This window comes from Drosophila elegans, unplaced genomic scaffold (genome assembly GCF_018152505.1).
Source record: "Drosophila elegans isolate 14027-0461.03 unplaced genomic scaffold, ASM1815250v1 contig_476, whole genome shotgun sequence".
NCBI lineage: Eukaryota > Metazoa > Arthropoda > Insecta > Diptera > Drosophilidae > Drosophila > Drosophila elegans.
In genome coordinates this window covers 17,808,571-17,834,459 of record NW_024545863.1, presented here as the reverse complement: position 1 = coordinate 17,834,459, position 25,889 = coordinate 17,808,571, and the positions used below count along the sequence as shown (strand labels likewise).

The 25,889-nt window shown below is 40.2% G+C and overlaps 3 protein-coding genes across 11 annotated transcripts; 1 reads left to right on the top strand and 2 right to left on the bottom strand.

The window, feature by feature from the left end:
- Nucleotides 1-303: 303 nt before the first annotated feature.
- LOC108135093 (periostin) lies at nucleotides 304-9,461 on the bottom strand. Of its 6 annotated transcripts, none has more exons than XM_017255667.2 (10): nucleotides 9,394-9,461; nucleotides 8,894-8,998; nucleotides 8,174-8,239; nucleotides 5,184-5,497; nucleotides 4,375-4,516; nucleotides 2,668-2,859; nucleotides 2,319-2,604; nucleotides 1,753-2,221; nucleotides 1,001-1,683; nucleotides 304-939 (listed from the first exon to the last, which is right to left on the bottom strand). In XM_017255667.2, the coding sequence occupies exons 2-10, from the start codon at nucleotides 8,962-8,964 to the stop codon at nucleotides 454-456; spliced, it is 2,709 nt and encodes a 902-aa protein (XP_017111156.1). In that variant the 5' UTR covers nucleotides 8,965-8,998; nucleotides 9,394-9,461; the 3' UTR covers nucleotides 304-453. The 6 variants fall into 6 exon arrangements, with proteins under 6 accessions (XP_017111156.1, XP_017111154.1, XP_041565167.1 ...); XM_017255665.2 differs by having other exon boundaries at nucleotides 5,184-5,302; XM_041709233.1 differs by having other exon boundaries at nucleotides 5,184-5,299.
- A 1,308-nt stretch (nucleotides 9,462-10,769) lies between these two features.
- On the bottom strand, nucleotides 10,770-24,069 carry LOC108135127 (tachykinins). 4 transcript variants are annotated; one of them, XM_017255733.2, is made up of 4 exons: nucleotides 23,956-24,069; nucleotides 12,206-12,929; nucleotides 11,535-11,763; nucleotides 10,770-11,321 (listed from the first exon to the last, which is right to left on the bottom strand). In XM_017255733.2, the coding sequence occupies exons 2-4, from the start codon at nucleotides 12,869-12,871 to the stop codon at nucleotides 11,308-11,310; spliced, it is 909 nt and encodes a 302-aa protein (XP_017111222.1). In that variant the 5' UTR covers nucleotides 12,872-12,929; nucleotides 23,956-24,069; the 3' UTR covers nucleotides 10,770-11,307. The 4 variants fall into 4 exon arrangements, with proteins under 4 accessions (XP_017111222.1, XP_017111220.1, XP_017111224.1 ...); XM_017255731.2 differs by having other exon boundaries at nucleotides 12,206-12,915; XM_017255735.2 differs by having other exon boundaries at nucleotides 11,535-11,739; nucleotides 12,206-12,915.
- Nucleotides 16,788-21,710, top strand: LOC108135126 (beta-galactosidase). Its single transcript, XM_017255730.1, has 5 exons — nucleotides 16,788-16,938; nucleotides 18,794-19,015; nucleotides 19,072-19,286; nucleotides 19,667-20,084; nucleotides 20,484-21,710. Exons 2-5 carry the CDS (start codon nucleotides 18,795-18,797, stop codon nucleotides 21,541-21,543), a joined length of 1,914 nt encoding a protein of 637 aa, XP_017111219.1. The 5' UTR covers nucleotides 16,788-16,938; nucleotide 18,794; the 3' UTR covers nucleotides 21,544-21,710.
- Nucleotides 24,070-25,889: the final 1,820 nt, after the last annotated feature.

Below are 25,889 nucleotides of genomic sequence, written 5' to 3'. Positions count from 1 at the left end.
TCTTTTTTTAAATATTAAAAATGTTATACCAAAGATAAATATTTGTCATATTTTTTTTATATTCACGAAAATGTAAACAAAACGTTTAAAAGTGGCTTCCAAATTAATTTTAGTTGCTATTTCCATATGATAATAACTAAAATTATTAGGTTGTCACTATAAATACATATATTAATGATCAGCAGCTACAGTATGTTCTGCGATTGGAGAAATTTAATCATAATGAAAGAAGCTATAAAATCCAAAGGCTTCTAGGTGTACAACATTATTGTAGTAAGTACCGGGTATCTCAAAGTCAGTTCATTTGTTTTTAATACTATTTATTTTATTTTATTTTATTTATCAGAGAAGATTCTGAGCTTGTTGTGGCTTCCAATCAATTGACAAATCGTTAAGAGTAAGTATAAATATATGCTTTATATATCATATGCATGAGATAGGGACGCGCACCGCTCAGAAGAAGACGTCGAAGTCGCCCTGGGGCTGATAGCCACCACCGGGGGGGATCAGCTGGGGCCGCTGCTGCTGGCGCTGGGGCCGGGGCACGATGATGTCGTTGATCTCGTGCAGGATGCCGTTGGTGGCCACCACATCGCACTTGGTGACGCCGGCGTTCTCGATCTTGGGACGGCGGTCGCGGGTGATGCGCAGATGCTGGCCGGAGATGGACTCGATGGAGCGGACAAATGGCCAGTTGGTGGGTATAATACCGGCGCAGCAGACCACGTCCTCCACGATGTGGGTCTTGACCAGGGCCACGGGATCGGTGGGCTTGGAGCCCTCGCCCGACTCGCTCAGCTCCTCGAAGACATCGTTCTTGGGCACCAGCAGAGTGAGACTCCTCGAATTGTTGGACAGCAGCTGGGTAAGATTAGCCTTGCGCACCAGTTCCAGGAATTTGCTGTAGTTGGGATTACCCTCCAGAAGCTTGAGCATGTTCTGCAGGAAATTAAACCAAGTTATAAACGGGTCTGTAAAGGGTAACCAATTCAGGACTTACGTTCTTGGGTGGCGCCAGGGCACGATCCACCTGATGGAGCACGGAGCCACAGCTCTCGTCGTCGAAGTGCACCAGACGGGCGCAGTTGACCGTGGCCCGGTTCATCACGTCCGAGAAGAGGGCATGCGTGGAGTAGAGGTTCAGGCGCACACTGGATCCCGCCACGGTGGGCAACGATTTCTCCGAGAGGTCACAGGTCTTAATCATGGGCTTGACCACATGGTAGTTAAGGAACTCCAGCAGATCCAAATTGTGATTCAGTAGCTCCGGCTGCTCCTCCAGCATGCGGGCCCACTCCGTGTGCTGCAGAGCCTTGTCAGTGGGTGCGAAAATGGTCACGTTGTCCAGATCATCGAACTGATCATCAAAGCCGGAGGCCTCCAGCAGGCGCTGGAAGATGGTCAGGTTCTTCTGCGACATCAGCGAGGTCATGGGCAGCGCAGACTCCGTGGGCAGGATGGTGTCGATCACGTGCAGGACACCATTGGTGCCCATGATGTCGGCGTCTATGATTTTGGCCAGATTATTAATGTAGATCGGAGCGGGTCCAGTCTGATTTGCAGTGAGTTGGGTGCGGTTCAGGAGCAGGGGCTCTCCCAGCAGATTGTAGGCCGTCGTCTTGGCACCCGGAACAGTGGCCAGCGAGCAGAAGGTGAGGTCCAGCAAGTGGTTCTTCAGAATGTCTAGGGTTTACGAAAAGGAATGTTTAATTAAGTCAACTAATTGTTAACATATTTGCACCCAAAACTTACTCGAGGCACAGCCACGACCCTCCTTGAGAGCACGACGCAGATGTGGTTCCAACTTGTCGAAGGCGGCATCCGTGGGCACGAAGATGGTCACCGGCTTGTCATCCTCCAGCATGGCACTCAGATTGGTCTTCTCCAGGACGGTGCGCATGATGGACATATCCGCCCGCTCCCTGATGATGTCCATTATGTTCTTGGTCAGCGGCTTCAGCACTCCGCCCAGGGTGTGGACGAGGGCCTGCTCCGACAGCTTGTCGTGCTTCTCGATGGGCACACAGTTGGCGGCATAGCGGTAGGGCTCCAAGCCCAAAGCCGCCGGCAACTGGTAGCTGTTGATGCGAATCCTCTGGTCGGGCAGCTCCGTCTGCAGCAGCTTCTCGTTGGGCACATCCTCCAGCTGCACTTCGCCGAGAACCGCGTGCAGTTTGTAGATGGAAGGCTTGGAGGCCTCGGTCTTGGCATCTTCAACATTCTGGTATAACAAAAATTGAAAAGTTAAAGTATTGCAACTGCTCGCTTAATCATTTATCCTTAAATTAGTAATTTTAAAGGGTTAAAGGGTTACTCACGTTCTCCTGCTGGTGGTGTCCACGGTACTCCAAGAAGGCCGCATCGTTGGGCACGAAAAGGGTCACCTTCTTGCCACTGCCTCCGCCCAGCATCTCGGCCAACTCGCCGGCAGTGCGGGCGCTCTCGAGGAACTGCTTGGCACCCATGTCACTGGCCGTGGCCTCCACGTCCTTGATGTCGATCTTCTCGCAGGGCGTTGTGAAATCGGCGTTCCTGGGGCGTCCATATCCATAGCAGCACTGGCGGGTCAACGTCAGCGTTTTCTTCTTGCCGTTTTGATTAACGCTGAAAGGGGGGAAATGTTCAATCAACATTCAATGTTTGGTAATTCCCCCGTAGTCCTCTTACATCTTTGTGCAGACGTGCTTGTTGGGCTTCTCGGCACAGGAGTTCACGCTGAACTGGAACTGGCCAAAGAGCGGGGATCGCACCACATTGGTAACGCCATCACGTTCCTGGCCAAAGGTGTCCACTGTTTCTTCAGCCTCCGTCTCAGTGGCCACGGTCTCGTCTTCCTCCTTCTCGGTGCACACATTGGGGCTGGGCAAAGCAGAAAAATTGGTTATTGGTTAATCATTTGCTGTGGTAATCTTTGGGGAAGTCGAACGGATCACTGGTTCATGGCTTTAAATTGAACTTTGATTGAATCATTGGTTTCCAAGCATAAGTCTACCATTTTCAGTTGATGTTAATAAATCAATAAATTAAATAAAACTTTTCTGAATATAATCCTTTGATGATTTTAATTTAGGAGATTTGGAAAGTGGCTAATAAATAAACTTATATATGTATTTTCATTTAATAATATCCTTACAATCCAAGTACATACATATTTTGTTTGCGGTAGTCAATGATTTAAGAAAAGCTTAATTTTGTAAACTAAATATTTAAAATGTACTGCTTAAATATTGAAAATATAAAAGAATACAATTTCAGTATATTTGTATTTATTTCGTATTCAAGTACAAGTATTCCCGTTGCTAATTTTTCTAGAAATTCTTTTTATACGCTTCTCTAGGCTAGCCTACAATTTCAATGCTAATGAGTTAGTTATATATCAGACGTGCAAATCGAAATGTCAATGTACCATGTGCCTATAATTCTGCACCAACCCCATATAGGCACGTATACTTTCATACCCATATCTTCGAAATCAATCAAACTTTGTCCAAGGTATATAGAGTATACATATATCAGTCGGTTCATCAGCACTCGCTAACCGAGTGTTTGCCAAACGGATTTGCACAATGATCCCTCATAGAAAGCATAGTTATACTATACAAACACACTTCTATATAATTGCGTTCGTGTGTTGGCTTAACAGCTTTGCCAGTCCATCAATTCAATTATGGCGACGATGAGACTTGTATTTTGGTTTTTGAATGCTAACTCATTGTGCGCGTAAATTTTTAGAAATTTCCCACTGAACCATAGATATACGTATCTACGTATATAGGTTTTTATGCAGCTAATTTTTCAATTTGCCACATCTCTGACTTTCATTTTACTATGCCCACAACAACGAGTTCATTGCTCATTGCGAAAACGGCGACGAGTTGATTTCACAATTTAGAAAAGTGCAAGCTCGGCTCTACAAACTATGTATTCGTGCACTTATCCAATATAATATGCACTATATATTCATTCACTTTTCTTATATACAGTGCCCAGCTGCTTGGCAATTAATCAAAGCAACAATCAAGCCCTAGAAATGTTTAGCAGCCTCAGCTGGCACCAATCATAGATGAAAAATTATTTGAGTATTTACTATTTAATTGATATGCTCGATTGCCTCCACAATGGCGATAAGCCAGACAACTTTACACAATTAAAGAATACTATTGAAGACACAATAGTATTCTTTATACAACCATATTTAATAGGTCGAATGAACTTGACATTGTGCTCTCTTAATTGCCAAATGCCAAGAACGGCGAAGCCGATCGCAGAATCACTCGAGTGCGGTGATTAGGAAAGACGCGAAATTACTGACCATAACTGGGGGAGTTTTCAGCCATTAAGAGGAGGCGAGAATTCTTGATCGATGGTACTTACCCCTTCCACCAGGGCTCCTGGGCAGCGCCAAAGCCAAAGCCGCCAAACGAATTGAAGAACTCATTGCCAAAGAAGGGGAACGACTGCTGGAAGAATATGGCCGGATTCGGTGCATTCACATCCGTGGTTATGGTATCCACATCTGCGAAATAAGGAAACGCAATTAAAACCACTTCTTAATGTCATAAAATAATTAACTAAAAATACATTGTTATGTATCAAAATAATAATAATAGTATATAATAAAGTTGAAGTACACTTTGCACTGAAACTTCATATAAAATGTTCGTAAACTATTTTGTCCACTGTATAAAAACTTGCAGTTAAAAAAACGGATTAGTAAAATTTAACAAATTTGTATTTAAGTGAATAATTTGTTTTTTATTTAAGCGTACTTTAAATTAAAAACAAAAATATGATTTATTTAACTGTATATTTTAGAAAAAATACATATTAAAATTCGGTTCTTTAAGCCTCAACTTAAAGAAAACCTTTCCAGAAAGATGAAAACACTATTTCTTATAAAAACTTTAAGCTGACAATAGCAGTTAGATATTTTTTCAGATACAAAATTGTAAGCTGAATAATTTTTGCAACTTCTTGTGCCATAAGTCGCGTTTTAGATTTAATTTAAGATTTTAATCCAGATTTTATTAAAGATTTAATTTGATTATTGAATTCATTAAAAAGGTTTGGTCATCATGTCTGGCCCCAAAAATAAATGAAATTAAAAGATTATAACCTAACTTCATACATGTTTGAATGAAAATGGTAAAATAAAATTAATAGGTATATATTGCACCACTTACTGAAGGGCTTCTGTTCCACACCCGCTGGGGCTTGAGCGGGGACGGTGGCTCCCGTCTCCTGGCGTCCCTGTGGCGGCTGCTGGTGCTCCAGGGGCACGAACTCGGTGTCGAATTCGCTGCTGAATAGTGGCAACAGGTGAGAGGTGTGGAGCTGTTGGGCCAGCGGGGAAGGGCCGCCGGGGCCGTTCCAGACGCTCGCCATCCGCTGCGAGGCCTGGGCATGCAGTGGATCTAGTGGCTGGAGTGGTGCGAGTGGCAGGGGCGCAAACGGATTGCGATGCAGCGGCAATGGGTGGGTTAGGTGTGGCATAAAGCTGCAGATCGGTGGATCGGTGGTGGGCGGTGGGTGTAGAGTGATGTGGTTAGTGTTACTGTATGCTCGTTGTGTGCCGATGTGTGTGTTCATTTCATGCTAATTCCATGGCGAACGGAACGAATCGAAACGGAACCGGGGCCCAATAATTCATATGCCTTCATTGTTCCCTCGCATAAAAAAGAAGCTCAACTCTACTCCTACAAAACTAAATATCTCTATGCCTGAGTTTGTGTAGTATATATGCTGATCGTGCTCATTGTTTAGCTTTTTTGCGCAGCATTTACCTGAGCCGCATATTAAGCACCTCCCAGTCAAACTCTATATTGAATCAAATGAAAATAACTTTTTAAGTGCCGAAACAATCGCTGAAAAAAAGGCAAACAAAACTTGAGAAATGTTCCTGCACTTGTCATCCATCAACTGAGATTTATGTCAACGGACTTTGGTTTTTTTCTGGGTCTCCCAATGCATTCCAAATCTAGACTGGGATGTATATATTATATATATTGAACAAGACAAAATGACTCAGACACTTTCTATGAAGACTGAAGCGTTAGCCAACTTATAAATTTTTTTCCGCTGCGGGTCATTAAAATTCGCTTCGCGGGAGCTAATTAAAAAAAGCTCATAATAAGTGCTAAATGAGAAAAAAAAACAAAACGAAACTAGCTAAAAATAAATAATAAAACTATAATGCCCGTAAAGGCAAAACGTAAACAATTTGTGCGCTTGCTGACTTTGAGATTTAGCACTTCTGTGTCTCCGATTCTTTTCTGGTTGGAGTTCTGCCTTAAGGTGACTCATCCGGGCGGGACGTGATCGGAAGGGCTCAAATCGGCTTGGTTATACCAGAGGTACAGACAATTTAAGCCGACAATACAGAATTGAGGATTGGCTACTTGCCCGATGAATGAGTGCCTCTTTTTTCGCTAACTTTTCATTTGTCAGATTTGCTTTAAATCATTTCTGGGATTTATTTTGAGAAGTGTAAGAACACTTGAGCTTGAATCGTTTTAAAGTCCATTAATCAACTGATCATCATAATAGACAATACGTAAAAACTTAAAAAAAAAGTTAAAAAGTCTTTTAAAAAAAAATAAATAATGTTCTAGTTTTTAACTTTCTGAAGCAATCAAAAATTTGTGTATCCTTACAGCTTTTCGGACTCTTGATATAAATACATATTAACTGATGAATTCTAAAAGTTAATATATTAGATTTTCAAAAAAAACTTAAGGTTGCATTTATGTTAAATATATAAAATTATAACAACATTGGAGCACCTTGAAATGGCAATTTAATCTGACAATATATTTTTATTAAATACATATATATATTTCTTGAAGATAATTTCACAATGCGGTATAATAAATTATGAAAAACCCTTCTAAACTTTTTAAATTATAAAATTTACAAAATGAATGATTAATGAATATGTTAAAATTGTATAACGTTGTTCAACTCTTTTATTGATAGCGATAGAATGCATAACCAATCTGTTTAGCGAATAATATTTGTAAACAAACTAAATTCTGTCCGCTCGCAGCCAGAGCGAAAGTCATTGGCCACAGACCAGCAGAAGGGACTGAAAGCGAAGGCAGACCGGTGGCGGTGATGAATCAGAGACTTCCAGGGAAATGTTTACGCCGAGGGCAGAGATGGCTATGGCCGCCCAACCAAATGGATGCCTGATTTAATTAAAGCGCAGCCGTGGCAGGCAGAATTAAAACATTTCGAGAGCGTAAAAGGGGGAAATGCGAAACAAAAAACAAAATCAATTGTGGGTGACCCAGTTCGAGGGCAGATTATACAGTTTTTGGGGTAGTCTTTAGCCGGCGCATTACCTGCCCAAAAAATGGCACTTAATGCCGTGTCAAATGTCAATTGCTTTCAGGGCCAAAACCGTTCGAGAATTGTGTCAAAAATGAGCCCTCCGGCGGCCTGAACCCAAAGGTTGCAAAGTCAGTCGAGTGTGGCGCGGCTCGGAAGATCGGAGATCAGAGGAAGAAGATGTGGATGTGGATGTTGAGGTTGCCCAAGTCCCGCGGTGTTGCCCCACTTAGGTTGCACATTGTTCTCTTGCGATGCAGTATCTTTCGCAAAAATAAGATAAATGCAAGACCGCAAAAGACTCTGATCGTGGCCTTTTTACGTTCCCAATTGTGCCGAAGAACCGAGTTCGATGGGTAATACATATAATCCAGCCAGTCAGACAATCTCTTCGACTCAACAGTTTCAGTTTAAGGTTTATCAATTGAGGTCAATACTCGCGCCGGGCTTTGGACTTTCTTTCTGGGGGAACTTTTTAGCTTTTTCAGCTCCCTTTCGCCCCTTTCCGCCTCCACCACCATAAGCCAAATTTCGGTCAACTTTATTTGCAGTTTCGTTTAGCGGGCGAAAATTTCTCCAAGAACAAACAGGGCTCGCTGTCTGAGATTGGAAATGTCATAAAAACACTGAACCCGGTATTAACCAACTTTTATGAGGTGTCATTGGGCTCGTATAATATGCTTGCGCGACTTAATATTGAGACTCGAAAAGAATTTTTAAGTTGTTTCACTTGTAAACTTCTTTGTTTGTGTGTTTGCTTTGGTAAGTAGTTGTGAATCTGGGCTAGTCTACTGGGGAATGATGGGAGTCGGCAGTTAGGGTGCTGGGTTTACTTATAGTTCACCTGGACTTATCAGAGGATTCGGGAGAAGATTCCGCCGAGTCCTCGAATTCAGCATCAGAGCTTGAACTGGAATTCAACGTTTTATTTATTGGGACGAGCTTACTAATAATAAAGCGTAGGGGAAATCTACCAATATGGGTACTACAGGGCTTAAGCAACTAACAACAGCGATTATAGTTCGCAGTTAGTGTGATCAAAAATTGATTTAAATATATAGGTTTAATATAGTTTATGTTCTTAGATATGTCATTTGCATGTCAATATTGTTTTAGTGATATTATTTATCGATGCAATTTAGGAATCTAGTTAGTTATTATTTGTTTTTATTTGTGATTGATGAACAAATTGAAATTGGGTAAATAAAACTACTGAAGTACTTTAAAGGCACTTCAAATTACAAAAATTTGATTTAGCACTTAGAATTCAAATACGATTGATACTATTAAATTTGTTCAAATGACGCAATGATATGTGGTATGGGCTTAATTCTTTTTTTTTTTTGGTTATTTAAGTATGTTTTTTTAGGAACCCATTAAGTGTACAGGCATTCTTAGCTTTTCGAATGTGTTCCGATAACATTAAACATATAGTTCATGCCTTATCAGAAGATGTCGATGTATGGTTACCAATAAAGCCGCAACGCAAACAACTCAAACTACGTGAAATGAGCATGAAACGAACGCTACACAGCACGAAAAAAAGTGTGTGGGCTGTACTCACTCGCCGTAGAATGGAACCGCCTGGATCTGGATGGATCCCAGGAGGAGCAGGCATGCCCACAGCCGTTGCATGTTTGGTATCACAATCTTGAGCCTCAGTTGGGAGCTAAGTGCGGGGAATAGAAATGAGACACGCTGAAAGTTGCTGTAATCAAGGGAGCTGAATGGCTGGATGGATCCGAGAAATTTTCACTGCGCGATGGAAACAGCTGGGGCGGCCAGCGGAGACCAGAAAATACAGGTTTTCCACGCAGCGGTGCACTCGCGTATGTAGGTGACTGATTTTGGGAGTGAGAGCGACGGCCGAAGAAGAAACTTTTCCACTGTCTCCACGCATTAATTGCGAATGTGCTGCCACTCACATGTAATTATTGTCAATTGTCTTGTTTTACGAAAATTGGCACACACTCAATTATCAAATGTCTCTGGCTCCTGGCTCCAGCAATCAGCTACCGAGACTACAAAAAGAAAAAAACCAAGCCACTCAGCACAGGCACTCACGAATTGGTAAAAGGTTGCTTGATCCGACGATGTTGCCGCTACAAGTCGCAGTTTAAAACTAACTGCCCAAGAACGTCGAGCATCTGGTATTTATAAGCTGCCTCAGTCGCTGCCTCGGTCGCTGCCGCTGCCACTGTCTCTGCCTCTGCCGACGTCAGCGCCTAGAGATCGGAGAAGCTTTGGGAGAACGGAGAGAACTTTTGGGGACGCTTTAAAGTCGGGTATACCTATGTATGTATGTATGTATGTATGTAAGAAGCGGGTGGCAGGAGGTCCGAATAAATTGTGAAAGTGCCAACTAGTATAACAATATTCGAGAAAGTGCGATATGGAAATACACTTTATTGATTTTACTAAACAGTAAAATTAATTTGTATTAAATAAAAAATATCTGAAAAAACTGTAATGGCAATTATTCAATTTTAAATCTTTTTATTTCTCAACATAAAATGGCCCTTGCAGAGGTAAATTTAACTTCAGTCAACTGAACTTAAATTTCTTTAACTCAAATTAATAAAATTAAAAGGTTTTAATCATACATTTGAATAAACCATCTCAGCAATTTGAAGACTATATCCCATGTCCATTTCTTTAGGCTGACTGACTAAAATTACAATATACATATACAATCATTGTAATTAGTTTACCATATCTAATACATTTAAGATAAACGAATGATTGCTTGAACAGTATTATTGCAATTATTTTCATTTTGAAATTATTCAATGAGCATATCTTTGTAAATTGTATTAATGGCAGACAATAAAATTAGCCTACCAAACTCATGACTTTCCCTGAAAAATGTAAAAGAGGGCATACAAAATCCATCAAATTAACCATCTCGATAGAGGAGTGTTAGCCATTTATAATGGTCTACTATTTAAAAAGAAAATTTACTTTTAGTAATTCTCGGAAACCATTTCAGGTAAAACTGCAGCCAAAGTGGATTTGCTGATGGCCTACCTGAATTTGTTGGGCCAGTGAAGTGCGCACTTTGAATTTCGGATATTCCCCTAACCCCTAACACCCATCAATCACTGTTGTTTCCAGTGTTCTGGTCTGTGGCCTCTAAGGTGCTTATTAGAAGTCTGCTCATATTTTGAAACTGTTCCGTTCGGTTTTGATTGTTTTGTATAAACAAGATGTCAGCTTGTAGCTTCATGTGTAGATGAAATTGAATTTCTCGGAACTGTGAGAAGACTCTTTAATGTTTTCTTGTTTTTAATTGCTCATTGTTTTGATTTTAGTCAAAATAAGATGACAGTTGTTTCGAGCCTTTCGGTTTCAAAGTCGCTGAAATGTCTGGAGAAAATTTGTATTTGGATTTCAATTAAAGTGATTTGTATGACACCTCCATGTAGATAATAAGCCTTCAGTTTTGGAAATAAATATTTATTCATTATTTACAATATTTATTTGTGCTAATTATGCATGTGTATATATCTCTTGTATACGTAGATGTAACACAATGAAATTGATTCTTTAAATATGTTTTGAAAATAAATAAATGTCTCTCCTTTTTCATTTTACTTGTGCATTTCAATTTGATCTATTTTTTATAATTTTGATTAAAAGTTTACACTTAGATATGCAAATAGTTTAATTGAACCCACTCAATCTTTGAAGCATCATTCAATTTCAACAAAATGTACAATACTGTATTTGCAAGTCTCGTTAAACATACATTAAGCTGAAAATGTTGTGTCAACTAAGAGAGCAAATCTTATCCGTGTATTTCTGTGTGTTCGTGTTTGAAATAATCTCCAGCCCTGTGATTATTTGAAACACTCTTGTGATCCATTCTGCTTCCATGACTGCTCTTCCGGTCACCTGTTTCTATCCACTCTTGCGTTTTCTAGTTTCGTAGCTCTAAGAGGAACTTCCATCGAGATCAATTAAATCATTTAACGTCGCTTACTCAAAGAGTGCTGAAAAATAAGATATATAAATATGCGAATCGTTACAGAATCAATTGAAAGCTTAATGGTATTTCCAAAGTAATCGAAAAATAAAAAAATAGGAAGTATACAAATTATTCAGACTAAAAACTAAACGGTGTGAAGTAATATAAAAGAAAAACAATAGTTAATATAAATATTTTTAAAATAAATAATAGTTGTTAGGAAACTTGTCAGAATTACCTGGCCGCTTGCCGCGCATTCCTAAGAATCCGTTTGGCGCCCGCTTTTCTCCCCAGAGGTAGAGCCATGGATGTACCAGAGACTGTTGCTGATCCTCCCCGTTTCCGATTCCATTTCCCTCCAGATCGCCTCCCTTCTTACCACGTACTGCCACAAATTTGCTGTTGAAGTCTGCGAAGCGCTGTTGTTTTCCCAAGTCGTAGGACTTTTTAAAGAAATTATGCCAGAACTGGAGGCGATTAGATATTCACATTGATTGAAAGTGATAAGTAATGGCAATGGTCCGCTATGGACTAACTAATCATAATCAAAGGTGAATTTAAAACAATTCTAAAACGCAAAATTGAATTGCAAGCCAAAAATAAGGAATATAGGTAATAACAGTATTTTCTTTTGTTTATTGTTAAAAATAGATTTCGTGTTTCGGGAAATTTAAGCAGTTCTTTTAAATACACTTTAAAACTAATTAATTTTGTTTATTTTTCTTTGTTTTTAAAGTTTAGCCTTGCGATTTTATTTTAAAAGTAATAAATAAATATATGCAACCGTTCCTCAGTCGAAAAGTCAATTTAAAAATTTCTCGTTGAATAAAAAATATTTTGTCCTAATTATGGTTTTTTTTTAATATTTCTAAGACTGTTTTCAAGCAGGTACAAGGTGAGATAACTTACCTTTGAGAGAGCTTCCCGTTTGTAGTGCTGGTGGGAGACGTCCTTCTTGCCCCGCATCCCCACAAAGGAGTTGATCGGCGCCCTCTTCTGCGACAGTTCAATGGCCTCGTCCGCCTCCGCTTCCGTGTCTTCATCGCCACCCAGGAGGGCGGGTCGCTTGCCCCGCATGCCCGTGAATCCTGTGGGCGCCCGCTTGCCCACTGCTGACCCCTCACCCGTCGCCATGCGCTCGAAGAAGTCCCGCATCAGGCTCTCCCGCAAGTGCTCCTCCTCCAGGTGCTGCAGGACATCGGACAGGCGGGCTGCACTGATCGGGAAGAGCTTCTTGCCGCGCATGCCCACGAAGGCCAGCGGCGCCTTCTTCAGTCGCCGCCCGTTCTCGGCGTAGTAGCTATCCGCCTCCTCGTCGGCGTAGTCCAAAGGATCTGGCCCGGGTCCCAGCCAGTTTCCCTCGGACGTGTCCCCCTCTTCGTCCTTCTTGCCACGCATCCCGATGAAGCTGGACGTGGGTGCCCGCTTCACCACCTTGCGCGGCTGCTCGACGCCAGACTGGCCAGTCAGCGGACTGGCCGAGTTATCCGCCTCTGCATCCGTAGCAGTCGAAGGTGACGGCAGCAGGAGCAGCAGTAGCAGCGCCACCGCTATCAAACCGCTCTGAGTGCGCATTGGATGTAGCGAGCTTTTAGGCGGGCGTGGAATGCAATGCGCTGCTGAAAAAAGCAAACTTAAAGGGTTATGTAAAGTTGGAATTGAAAAAAATTATGTATGTATTTAAGAATAGATACAAATTTCAACACGAACTTTTAAAATATATTTTAAAGTAGTTAATTGAAGATTTTTTCTCACCCACAAGTATTTTTTTATAATCAATACGTTGGTAAAAACCCCAAAAACACTTCTGTGCAATTTTTTTTGCTTCAACTGTATATCACCACCACCCCCTTTTTTGAACTCGATATTTTGATATTTTGTATAGCATAAAAGAGCTCAGATTTAGATCAATGAAACCATAGCAAGCTCACTATGATCATTTTTTGTACAGTAAATTTACTGTAAAATGTGGTATAATTTTCGGTCTATTCACTTATTTATTTTTTATTTTTGTTTAATTTAAATTTACATAAGTAAATCTATTATGGATCTTCAAGTCATAAATTTTTAAAGAGTTAATTTTTATAATAGCTTCACCCAAAGTTTTCAGTTTTTCTCTATGTAGCTCTAATATTTCTAATTGTATAAATACTTGTATTCTTTTAAATGGAAAAATTGCACGGCGGGAAAACACCGAAAAAACATATATAAGAGAAACCCTTAAAAATGTTTTTCATTTCATTTCCTGTTTTGTTTGTTTAGATTTTTTTGTTTATTTTTTTTGCATAAGGCAAGTGCCCTAGTGCACTTAGACTCACAAATTCCCTGCGCCGGCGTCTACTTGACCTTTTTGTAGCCGGGTTTCATGGTAGGCAGAGGCATGAATGGGTTAAGGGGTGTGGAAGGAAAGCAAATGGTTTCAACATGCATGAGGGCGTTGGTGTAGCGAGATGCTTTCGACGTAAAATGTAACGCTTGCTGATGCTGCAATTTATAGTCCCAAATGCAAACACAAAGGAAGAAATTGAGAATGTACACTCAAAAATTTTTAATTCACTTCTGAAATTTTGTTGAAAACACATTTTTAAACGGCATATATTTCTGTTAATACAAATACCAGGAATTTAGTTACTAGGAGCTGATATCTAAGTAGTTTTTTTCTTAAAAGTTAAAAAAATGTAAGCCCAACTAAATTCATAGCTGTTTAGTATAATATTATATTAGTAATTAAAGATTAATCTTAACTAAATGAATCCAAAAATGTTGTTGCTAAAAGCTAAAGCTATCTAATTAGCCTGTTTGCTAAACCATTAAATTAAAATTTTAGCTTCACCAATGTTATAGCTGTTTGGTATAATTGTATTATACATTAATCAATAATTTTAAACAAACCATGTTCTGTCCTCAAAGAGTTTTTCACAATAAAATTACAATTTGTTGAACATAATATTTTAAACTGTAACAAAAAAAATAGTGATTTTTTGAGTAGATTTTCAGGCACATTTCCAAGTGCAGCATCTAACGAGTTGACGCCACGCATGATTATGCCACGCCTTGCAAAGTCAAATTGCCATGCAAATGCCCCTGGCCCGCTGGATAACACCGAACTAAACCCAGGGGGATATGGCGATGGTGTCGGAGCTGCAGCGACAACAGGAGCAATAGATGTAAAAACTGTGGCCCCTCGTCTAACGATGCGCACAGGAAACAACAAACATGTAATTCAATTGATTGCCACCGGCGGCGTCAACCGCAAACAAGCAAACAAATTGGGGAGAAAGGGAGCAGCAGCAATTCAATTGAACTTAGCGAAATGCATTTGAATTGAATTGATGTTGAGTTTGCTACAATCAACAGGTTGGCTCGGTACTTAAGCCCCATCAGTGTTATGCTTACGACGCCTCTATGCGACTCTGTTTGCTTAGAGTTATTGAGTTTAGCTTAAGTGCTAAAGGCTCCAAAGTTTCCTGCTTTTAAAGTTTGAATTATAACAACAGGGCGAAAAGGAAAGTACCTAAAATGTCAAAGCATTAGCACATGACAGTCGACCTTTAAACGAACAGTGGGATGTGAGGAGATCACATTCAACCCATCAAAAAAAAAAGTAAATTTACTAATTAATTATGAAATATTATCTACGGAACTTTAAAATCATTACATCAACGTTGGCATAATTGTTTTCTTATTATATTATAACTAACCTTGACCTAAAGCTTAGGATGAATATTGTTGTCTATATATAACAAAATTTGGTTAACAAATACAGGCTACAAAACGTACTACAAAACCAATTATTTATCCTTTTAGGTCAATCGATCTATTAGTAAAGTGGCTCTAGCTATGAACAATCTCTGACATACATTTGTGCTTCTTTTGAAACCAGTAAATGGCCTGCTTATCCCATCGTACAATCCAACTAATGCCATTAAAGTTTGCTGCTGCAAAATTAACAGCCTGCAAATGTGGCGAGCTTCCGGTTCTCGAACTACCTGGCCACGTCCTGACAGGACATCAGGACATCAGGCAGACAGCGGACAGTCGGACAATGGAGCCGCACTTGTCCGGAGTCCAAAGTCCGGGCTCAACTCCCTCTGCTGCCTTATTGCGGCGACGGGTGGAATGCGGCTAAGCTGTTAACTTGGCCGTGTCTGTTGTCTAATTGTCTATGTACGCCGCTCTCAGTCCCAGGACGTGTTTGTGTGACTTCCAGCTGCCTCGGGGTGTGTGTGTGTGAGTGTGTGCGTGTGTGCATCCCACACGACACTTTAAAATGCCGACAGGCGTGTGAGATTAAAGACGTGCCAAGGCGTCCCACGTCTAGATTTACATTTTGGCCATTGGCTTCCTGCACATTGGCCTGTGTGTGTGTTCGTTTTTTTTTTTTGGTGGGCGGGTAATATGGGTCCATTAGCCCAGATGGAAGGCTAGATGGCCCACGGAATGAGACCCAACAACAGGCGGACTGAATCAGAAGCCCAGCAGAAAAGTATGAAATTAATAATAAAACAACATGGAAAATTCACTTTTTGGCCAATTGCCTGCGGCTGCATTCCTATTTTGAATGCGTGGAGGCCTAAATTCGGGACAAAGCAAACACGCAGACACACACACAGTTAATGCATAAAAAATGAGGCGTGACTGTACTTTTAAATTGACTCTCTGTTAGACGAACAGCTGCAGCCCAATTCCGTATTTCCACCGGCATCAGGACATGCGTGTGTATTTTCAAAAAAAATTTACATTAATTTTTTGCAAACGACTACGACAGCTAAAAGCGAAAGCTTATGGCCAGGGGCCATGAAAAGGCTCTCGATAGATGCAAATAGGGAAACCCTCAATATAATAGGTTAAAGGTAAGGGATAATCTAATGTACAAAACCAATCTAGAAGTGTTCTTGAAGAGAAGATCGGCTTAGTGTCCTAAAAATATCTCTTTGATTTTTAGTATTTGATATAGTCAAGTTATTCTGTCATTAGCTCATCTTTCACAAGCGCTTTTCGGCCCAACCCTCATTATGGGGCAATCAATCATAAACAAAAAGAGATGAAAAATATTTTTAAAATTTTTTTTATAGCCGTTTTAAAAAGCTACAGGTAGAAGAGAGCAAAAAAGCTTTAACCCATTTAAAAATGTTTAATCTTCATATTTTTTTTTCAATAAAATCAAAATCTTTTTTGTGGTTTTATTGCTATTATTTTTTCTTAATATAACTTCTTTTATATATTTAATAGATTGTAAATGCGTTGATCATGTGTAGATCAACATAAAATCAGCTTCTCTCACAATTTAGGGCCCTGATTCAAGAACTAAATATTTGATAACAACTTGTTGCCATTTAAGTGATTTTTTTTACTCTCTCCAAATTATAGTTTTCCCTTCAGCGAAATGTTGCCCAACAAATGTTGCCGTTGCGGTGCAATTGTTCTGGCCTCATGTTGCCAGCCGCGTCTTCGGTTCTGCACTTAATCGTGGTTTCTGGTCAACGCACGATCAGTTTGAACTCGGGTTTCAAGCGGATCGCTTGGCGCGCTTTTCATTTTCTAAACGTCGAGTTTGTATTCCGTGTTTTTATTTGGTCTTTGCTCTATATCAACGCAAAAGTTGAATATTTCTTCTACTGCGTTTAGTTGCAATCACCGAGGTTAGTGAGTGTCAACCCAATAACTGGAGCTCGATGCAGCATGCTTTCTATACATAAACCAACTGGGCCCTCTTTCGCTGTGAAAGAACAATGCACGATCGCAAACTTTCTCGCCTAATTGTCAGCTAAGTTAAATGGAACACCCAGCGGGAATCAGAAATGTAAAATCAGGTGGGGGGGTGTTTGTACGTGGGCATGCAAAATAATCTATTTAGGTCAGATGCCTTAACTGTACTGGGCTCAAGTTAAGCCCTCGTTAGTGTTCCAGTTCTGATTCTCCCTATGGTTCTGTATACTAGTTCAATTTTTGAAAATCCCATATAAGGGAATTTTTTTTTATGGACGTGAATTTATTTAAAGGTTAATTGCAATAACAAGGCTGGTACTTCACAGAACATTTGGTTAAAGGTGAACTTGACTTATCAGGTCTAGGACTATCTATCTGTCTGAAAAATCTTCTTGTGATAACAGGGAGGGAATCACAACATGTAAATTACAATTATTTAAGTTTTAATAGTTGATTTATTACATTATACCAATCAAAACTGAAAAGGGGTTTGACTTATTTCAAAAGGCAGGCTAAATACTTTTAAAATAATCAATGAAGATTCACAATGAATAATTGAAAGCTAATAAATTTTCTTTGTAAGCATTTAAAGTGAGAACAGGTCAAGTTATGAGCTAGGGAAATTGTTTTGTTGTTTAAATTAGTCAATTTTAAATATGTTAGAATAACATGAGTAATTCAATTAATCAATGAATCATTTTATGAAATAATAAACTTATCCACGCGAAAAACGTTCATAAAATATTGGCAGTCAAGCACCAGAGGACAATGAATCACAAAAATAATTGTTTACTATGCAGAAACAATATTATGTTCCCTGGAAAAATTTTTCATAGATTCAACCTAATCAAAAGAACCCGCATTGAGAACAAAAATAAAATAAAACACAAACACACGTACATATGTCAAATCGCATAAAATGAAGACGTTAAAGCTAAGAAAAAACTTGTGGCGATAAGATTGAATCCATAATAAAGTGTCCGTGTCCGAATACTGAAATAACAATTCATTATTATTGTCGAACAGCTGCTGTGGAAGTATGTACAAAAGTACGCATGAAATTCTACTCTGTGCCAGAAAGTCAGATTAAATAATTGGCTTAGGCTGAGCTTGCATTAATTAATGAGACCCGAAGGGAATGCAGCCACACACCAAAACGAACTGCCGCCAAGAAGTATAGGAGGGTTTGAGAAAATGGAATTAATTCCAAACAATTCATAAGCAAAACAAACAAAAGATTATATCGTTTTGTTGTCACTAAGCAATTGAGCCGTGAACTTCAATTGAAGCATTTCAACTGAAACGAGACACGCTTTGCACTGCGATGAACTCAACTGAGCTGAGCTTAGCTGAACCGAGATGATTTAGATTGATTCTCTAGGAAGCGGAACGGGTTAAGAATTTATATTAGCCGGAAGAAAAATCACTGGTCTGGGAAAATGGAAAACAGAACACTTTAAGAAATTAGGAGTGTTCTTTAGATCAAGTAAATAATGGTTTTATAAAAGGTTTTAAACCAAATTGGGTTGGAAATTGTTTACCGTGAATATAAAAATTTTATACTAAGTCAATACCAAAACAATCTAGCTTTTGTTGCATTTATTTTATTGCACACTACTTTATTTATTTATTATCTAAAATTATTGAAATAATTAGAGGAGATTATAGGAGATTTTTGAGTTTGTGCGCCACTTCTGATTTATTTAAAATTATAGAGAATGAAACAAATTAATATTTTTTTAAATAAACCACAATAAAAGGCTATATTTCATGTTCTTTCAATCCAAGGATGAAGGTTTGTGTAGCACTCCTGGTGGGGCTATGCACGCTGTTGGCAGCGGTTTCAGCGAATCGCACTTTCACAGTCGACTACGACAACGATCAGTTCCTAAAGGATGGGAAATCCTTTCGATTCATTGCGGGATCCTTCCACTACTTCCGTGCACATCCAGCCACCTGGCAGCGGCATCTGCGAACCATGAGAGCCGCGGGACTCAATGCAGTGACTACGTATGTCTATTTTAGCTTATTACTGATTGTCGAGTCATTTTCTAAATAACTACTAGCTATGTCGAGTGGTCATTGCACAATCCCCGCGATGGCGTTTACGTCTGGAGTGGAATTGCCGATCTGGAGCACTTTATTCGCCTGGCCGTGGGCGAGGATCTGCTGGTCATTCTTCGTCCGGGACCTTACATTTGCGCAGAGCGGGACATGGGCGGCTTTCCCTACTGGCTGCTCAATAAGTATCCGGGGATTCAACTCCGCACGGCTGATGTCAGTAAGTAACTTGATTAACTATTCTAACACGTCAAGTAAAAAGGATATAACTTGTCTCGAAAAAAAAAACAAAATTGTAATTTTTGTAAATCTTATTCCAACAAATAAATCTTTTTTTTTGATTAATCCCAAAAAAAAGGTCATAGAAATGAATTGATTGTTAATAAATTTTAAACTATTGGGTAAGAAAGAATATAAGATGATCAGTTAATACCACTATAGTAGCAAAATTAAACTTATGTGGCTTAAAAATACCGGTATAGAAAAGAAACTCAAAGTTTAATTAATTTTTAAAGACACACTTATTAAAACTAACCTTTCCCTTTTATTTTTGGTGTGCTAGTGCTCAACTAAATGGTTAATTTTTAAATTTTTTTTCAGATTATCTAAGCGAGGTGCGCTTATGGTACGCCCAACTGTTTGCCAAGATGTCCAAATATCTGTACGGCAATGGAGGACCCATTATCATGGTGCAGGTGGAGAACGAATACGGCTCCTACTTTGCCTGCGATCTCAACTACCGCAATTGGATTCGGGACGAGACCGAGAGTCACGTCAAAGGCCATGCGGTGCTCTTCACCAACGACGGACCCAGTGTGCTGCGCTGTGGTAAAATCCAGAATGTCCTGGCCACCATGGACTTTGGATCCACCAACGATCTCAAGCCCGTTTGGGCCAAGTTGCGAAGGTACCAGCCCAAGGGTCCGCTGGTCAACGCTGAATACTATCCGGGCTGGTTAACCCACTGGACGGAACCGATGGCCAATGTGAGCACGGGATCGATTACTACCACTTTTATGTAAGTTTAACTTATAAACTACACTTTCTTGGTTAAAAAAAACCTTGATTCTAGCAAGTACTATGTACATTTTTGATTAAGAGACGATATTTTAACCCACCAAATACTTGAAACTCACTAAATTCAAAATAGAAAAGCCAAGAACTCTCGTCAATGAATCAAGAATATGTAAAAGTCAGCCTCAATAACGAAAGTACAATTTTTAAGTACAAAACATACATTCACTTGGTTGTATTTTTGGCTTATTACTGCAATTTTTTAGCTAGTTCTCATTACTTTAATGACTAGAAAATATTTTAATGACCAGAAGCTATCTTAATGACTAAACAGTATCTTTATAACTCAGTTGAGCACTATCCAAACAAAACGTGTTAAATATAACTTTACTTTGTCTTCCAGAAACATGCTGGACAGTGGAGCAAGTGTCAATTTCTATATGTTCTACGGCGGCACTAATTTCGGATTCACGGCCGGTGCCAATGAGATCGGACCGGGTAACTACATGGCGGACATCACCAGCTATGACTACGATGCACCCATGACGGAGGCGGGTGATCCCACTCCAAAATATATGGCTCTGCGCCGCATCATTGCCCGCTATCTGCCACTGCCCAATCAGCCGGTGCCCGGACCCGTTCCCAAAAGAGCCTACGGAACAGTGCGTCTGATCAGCTGCTGCAGCCTGCTGTCCCCGGATGCGCGTAATCGTCTTTCCACAGGCTTTGTGCAGTCTGTCAAACCGAAGAGCTTCGAGGCTCTGGGACAGTACTCTGGACTGGTTCTATACGAGACCTGGCTGCCCAGCTTCCAGCGGGATCCGAGTATTCTCAACGTGCCCGGAGTGGCGGATCGGGGTTATGTCTACGTGGATGGCGAGTACGTGGGACTGGTGGCCAGGGAAACACCCGTTTTTGAGCTATCGCTGAGTGCAAGTGCCGGGCGAAAGCTGCAGATCATCGTGGAGAACCAGGGACGCATCAATTATGGCCGGCAGCTCAATGACTTCAAGGGCATCCTGCGGGATGTGCGGCTGGACAAACATGTGCTGAACAATTGGAACATGACCCAGTTTCCGCTAGAGTCGTACGACCATCTGGAGCAGCTGATTACCCAATCGGATGAGGCAGCTCGCCACGGCTTCCATGAGCTGAGGAAGTTGAGGACAATGCTGCGCCACGGACCCGCCATCTATCATGGCAACCTGAACGTGCAGAAGGAGTCCGATCTGGCGGACACCTATCTGGACATGTCCGGCTGGGGCAAGGGCATTGTCTTCTTGAACGGCGAGAACCTCGGCAGATACTGGCCACTGGTGGGGCCACAGGTCACCCTGTATGTGCCGGCACCGGTGCTCAAGGTGGGCTCCAATCGTCTGGTGGTGGTGGAGTACCAGCAGACACCCACCTCCCTGGAGCTGCACTTCCGGGACACCCCCATTCTGAACGCGAGAACCGTTTAGGTTGTGAGCCTAAGGGCTTCCGCGACGTGCATCCATCGCCACACATCATGCATCATTCGTTAATGTAGATCTAAATGTAAATTTATGCGCTTTAAGTTCTTTGTGAGACATTAAAAGCAACTCCGAGACGGACGCGTCCTGTCTGCCTCGTTATCCCTTTTGTAAAAGACTCATTTAAGCCTTGGGTGGGTGGGCATGTCAAAAGGGGCGGGGAGTGGCAGGTCTGGCATGTGTGACCTTTGTGCCTTGGCCAAATTAATCCCTAATGATTGAAAATGAAATCCACAGAAATGCGCTGATGATGAACTGTAAGTCAAAGACGGGTCGAAAAATGAGTCGCTTCTTGGTTCGTTGATTTTTAGGTATCTAAAAGTTTTTTATGACAGTGACAAAATCCCCCTCCATTTTGGGTTTTTAAGGAAGTTGCCCCAAACATGTTGGATCTGTTCTGTTGATTAATAAATGAGTGCATGTCTGAAATCTTTGCTTATTTATTAACGAATTTTTCCTTTGTTATAGAAAATATTCAACCAAAATGGTATTTGATTATTTATTAAACTGTTTCGACTTAAAAAACTTAACAATCTTGTTTAAATTAAAAATAAAACATTAAAATCGAATTAGTTAATTTAAAAAAATTATTAGATTATCAGTTAAATAACTAAAGCAGTCATCTATATGTATGTTCAGATATCCCATAGTTTTATACATTTCTAACTACATATTCAGTAAACAATCCCATTTATTGTTAAATCTTTTTACTCATTGTGCTATAATGTTTAAATATTTATACTAAATTAAATAATGAATAGTTCCCAAGCCCTCAAGCTTTTCCAAACTGTTCTTAAACAGAAATAAAATATTTACCTAAATTGCCATACCGATGCTATTTCGGTGCGCCATTACCCGGAGTGTTCCGGACCCGAGAATCACTCCCCACTTGGCCATCTCTTGTTGCCGTAATGAGTCCGGCAGCTACAGTTGTTGCCCGGGTTAATTAGTGCGGGCCCGGACTCACACACAGTCGCATGCAGTGGCTTACATTTTAAAGGATCTTTAGGCGCAGCTGCAACTCAAGTATTTGTGTTTTTGCTGGCTACACATGCTGTAATTGCCCTGTTCTCGTTGTCCAAGTTGACATAAAACAAGTTAAGACCCAGGGGCAGTTTTAAAGCGTCGCCTCATGTCACCCGTGTCCACCCATCCCATCCCATTCCATGAGATCCCATCCCATCCCATCCCGTCGGGTCGGTAGTGTTTTTTCGGGAGTGCTCCCGAATGGGATGGCGTTGCGTGCTGCCACCGGATGTGTGCCATCGCCATCCCAATCCGGAATCTGGGTCCTGCATTGATGTTGCTTTTTATTAGCTTTCGCCGCCGGCTGCCAATTGATGACGGCCATCCTGCGTAAACAATGTTGGCGCTCTCGCCGGACCGAAATATGTAAAAACAAAGGAAACTTGACTTCAAACTTCTCCAAGAAGTTTGCACGTGTGCTTTTATCACCCAATTGTTATGACGATCTTATCAGCTAATCAGGCCAATTATCACATTGTCATAAGGTATAAGGAGAGACTATTTATTTGTAACCCCCAGTCTATTATGAACTGCAGCTTTAATGTGCAGAATTTGAGAGAATTAAGTGACATTTCTTTTTTTATCTTCTCTAAATTGGGTGCAAGCCAGCCAAGAAGTTTTATGGTGGGTTGTTGTTGCGTTGTCATAAAAACTTGGTGATGATATTAAACAGTCCCCAGAGATCAAATAGGACATTAAATCTGGTACCAAAGTTGAACATGCTGAAAAACAAAACTTCAAATGTTTTGTTTTTTATGATGGAGTTGGATTTTTTGGCAATAATAATAATTTTTCATACAAAACAAGTCTTTTAAAGTTGTAGAAAGCATTTTTTAATGAGATAGAAAGAACGTTTGTCAAAAAATGTAAGCTTCATTCCAGACAATGTGTTTTGAAAATTAAAATGATTTTTTTCTAAGCTAATGTCAGAACTAAACTTAAAAAATAATGCAGAACAGAAATCGAAAAAAAAATGTTATATTGAACATGTTTTTAACAGACTACTGCAAACAAGTTTTTAACCTTTGAAAATTAAAATCATTGTTTGGGTCCGTGATCTTTAGTTTACTATGTATATTGTTAGACTTCAATAGAAGAGATTGTCCCATTCAATTTAAACTGTTTTTAAACTGTTTTAACTGTTTTTAAATTTGCTTTCGTAATTAAAGATACCATACAAATATGTTGGCAACTTTTCAATACCGCACATTCTTGTTTTTGTGCAACAAAATAAGGGAATGGTATTTATTAAAATTAAAAAAAAAAAAACGATGTTATCGTGAAAACGTAACACAAATTTACATACTGCAAACTTAGGCAGAAATATTCACTTACAAATACGGCCAATCTGCCTTGGAGTTATGTTTCACTTTCAGTTTTATCTGTTTGTTTAACTTTGTACTGCTCGCGTAACGAACGCGCCGAGAAGTATGCAACAACTGAGCGACAGATCGAAGCGACAACGGACCTTTATAAAAGCTGAAGAAGGACAACGCCGAAACAGGAAGCACGACCGGCAGGACACGAGTGTGAACCGAACACAAAGTGGCTCGGCTGTTGTTCAGATGTGTGTTTGTGTGTGGGTGTATGTGTGCTCGTGCATATCAACAATTGGTCGAATAGAATCTGAGGCGATACGAGGTGTGGTTGTGTGGGTGTGTGTGTGGCGGTGTGCTCTTTTATGCGGCCGCCACTTCACCGTGGAATAAAAAATTGCCTCCTCGCCGAGCAATTGAATTGAACTGAATTTCTGTTTGCATATGTGAATAAAACATATGCAAAAAGTAGGCGAAATGCGAAATGGCAAAAAGGCGAAATGAGAACGGAGAAAGGCAGCCAACTGGACAACTGGCAGAGCCACATGTATAAAGAAAAAATAATTTCGATTTCTTTTATGCCGTACTCATTTGGTTTTTGGTTTATTTCAATATTTATGATGGACCTTATGCATGCGAAATGTCCAAATAAAAATTATGCACTTTGTTGGTTTTGCCCCGGCTATTTGTCCAAAAAATTTGTAACTAAAATTATTTTCATATGCGAGCCATTAGGCAAACAACACTATTGTCCTGACCAACAAGGTGGCATTATGTCAGTATTTTAACACAAGTGATATTTAAAATAACAAGTAGCTGTGCTTAACTGAAAAAATATGGAACTGGACAACAAATACATTTTTTAGTCGATCTAAATAAAACAAAGGAGGTAGTAAATCTATAGTTCTTTTTTTTTATATTTTTATAAATTAAAGAAATTATTTTGTTTTTATTATGACAATACTTGCGGTAAATGCGTGTGCATTAAAACTTCATCTCCCATCTTTAAGATACCGTAACAGATTTTTAAAAACTTAATCAAAACAAACTGGCAAAAAATTACTTCTTTCAAATTGTTCATTTAGGACACTTTGTGCATTTAAAGCGGACAAACGGAATCATTTCAAATGCGTCACAAACTGAGCCGGAAAATTGTTTTCTGGCAGATTTAAGCTGGCCCGACCATCAACGGTGCACTTGAGGCGAGGTCGCGGCATTCAAGATAAGACACCCGCAACACCCACGCGCCACTCGGAAAGGCCAAGTGGATGCCACACATCCGGGGGCCAGTAGTTGTTCGCTTGTTGCAACTCGCAGCCACTACAACGCCAGTTTTTCGGTCTAAAATTATACGTGGAAGCACCGTCGCTTCCTGCTGGCCCTCATCTTATCTGTGCATCATTTCTCTCGAGATTTCCTTCCGCCCTACGCCATTGAGTCGTAAAAGTTACAGTGTACGAAGCCAGTTAAAATTTGCATTTAAATTGCAACAGATTTTGGTGCCGAATATAGCCCATTCTCACCCTTGCACAATTAGGAGGATTTGGATTTCCAACCAAACGAAGTGCCCCTGGTGACGCAACAAATATTTGCCTCAATCATTGGTAAACATAATTAGCATTTAATTAAAATAAAATTGCCCATCGATAGACAAGCAATTTGTGATTTGATTATCGAAATCAAATAAGACCGCCGCAAAGCCTTTTGGCTTGTGTAAATAGCCGCAACTGCGAATTGGGAACAGGACCAGAACCAGATAAGGTCCGCCCACGCTGGAACCAGCTGATAACTGCGGAATATGGACGCTAAGTGTGCGATTGATTGGATTATGGCTCTTTTGCGGCGGATGCCAATGACATTTTATGGGTCAGTGATAGACAGCAAATTGGTTTTGTTTTGGTTTTTTTATCGTTTGCCTCTATTTTCGGATGCCGCATTGCCACCTGTTGCTGG

What these genes read in the sequence shown, in the direction of transcription:
- LOC108135093 (XM_017255667.2), bottom strand. Translation starts at nt 8,964, where the DNA reads ATGCAACGGCTGTGGGCATGCCTGCTCCTCCTGGGATCCATCCAGATC. An exon ending in GCGGTTCCATTCTACGGCGA is followed by an intron (nt 8,240 to 8,893) that starts GTGAGTACAGCC and finishes GTTGAATTCCAG; the next exon opens with TTCAAGCTCTGATGCTGAAT. An exon ending in GAATCCTCTGATAAGTCCAG is followed by an intron (nt 5,498 to 8,173) that starts GTGAACTATAAG and finishes ACCGATCTGCAG; the next exon opens with CTTTATGCCACACCTAACCC.
- LOC108135127 (XM_017255733.2), bottom strand. Translation starts at nt 12,871, where the DNA reads ATGCGCACTCAGAGCGGTTTGATAGCGGTGGCGCTGCTACTGCTGCTC. An exon ending in AACGGGAAGCTCTCTCAAAG is followed by an intron (nt 11,764 to 12,205) that starts GTAAGTTATCTC and finishes AATCGCCTCCAG; the next exon opens with TTCTGGCATAATTTCTTTAA.
- LOC108135126 (XM_017255730.1), top strand. Translation starts at nt 18,795, where the DNA reads ATGAAGGTTTGTGTAGCACTCCTGGTGGGGCTATGCACGCTGTTGGCA. An exon ending in ACTCCGCACGGCTGATGTCA is followed by an intron (nt 19,287 to 19,666) that starts GTAAGTAACTTG and finishes ATTTTTTTTCAG; the next exon opens with ATTATCTAAGCGAGGTGCGC. An exon ending in TCGATTACTACCACTTTTAT is followed by an intron (nt 20,085 to 20,483) that starts GTAAGTTTAACT and finishes TTTGTCTTCCAG; the next exon opens with AAACATGCTGGACAGTGGAG.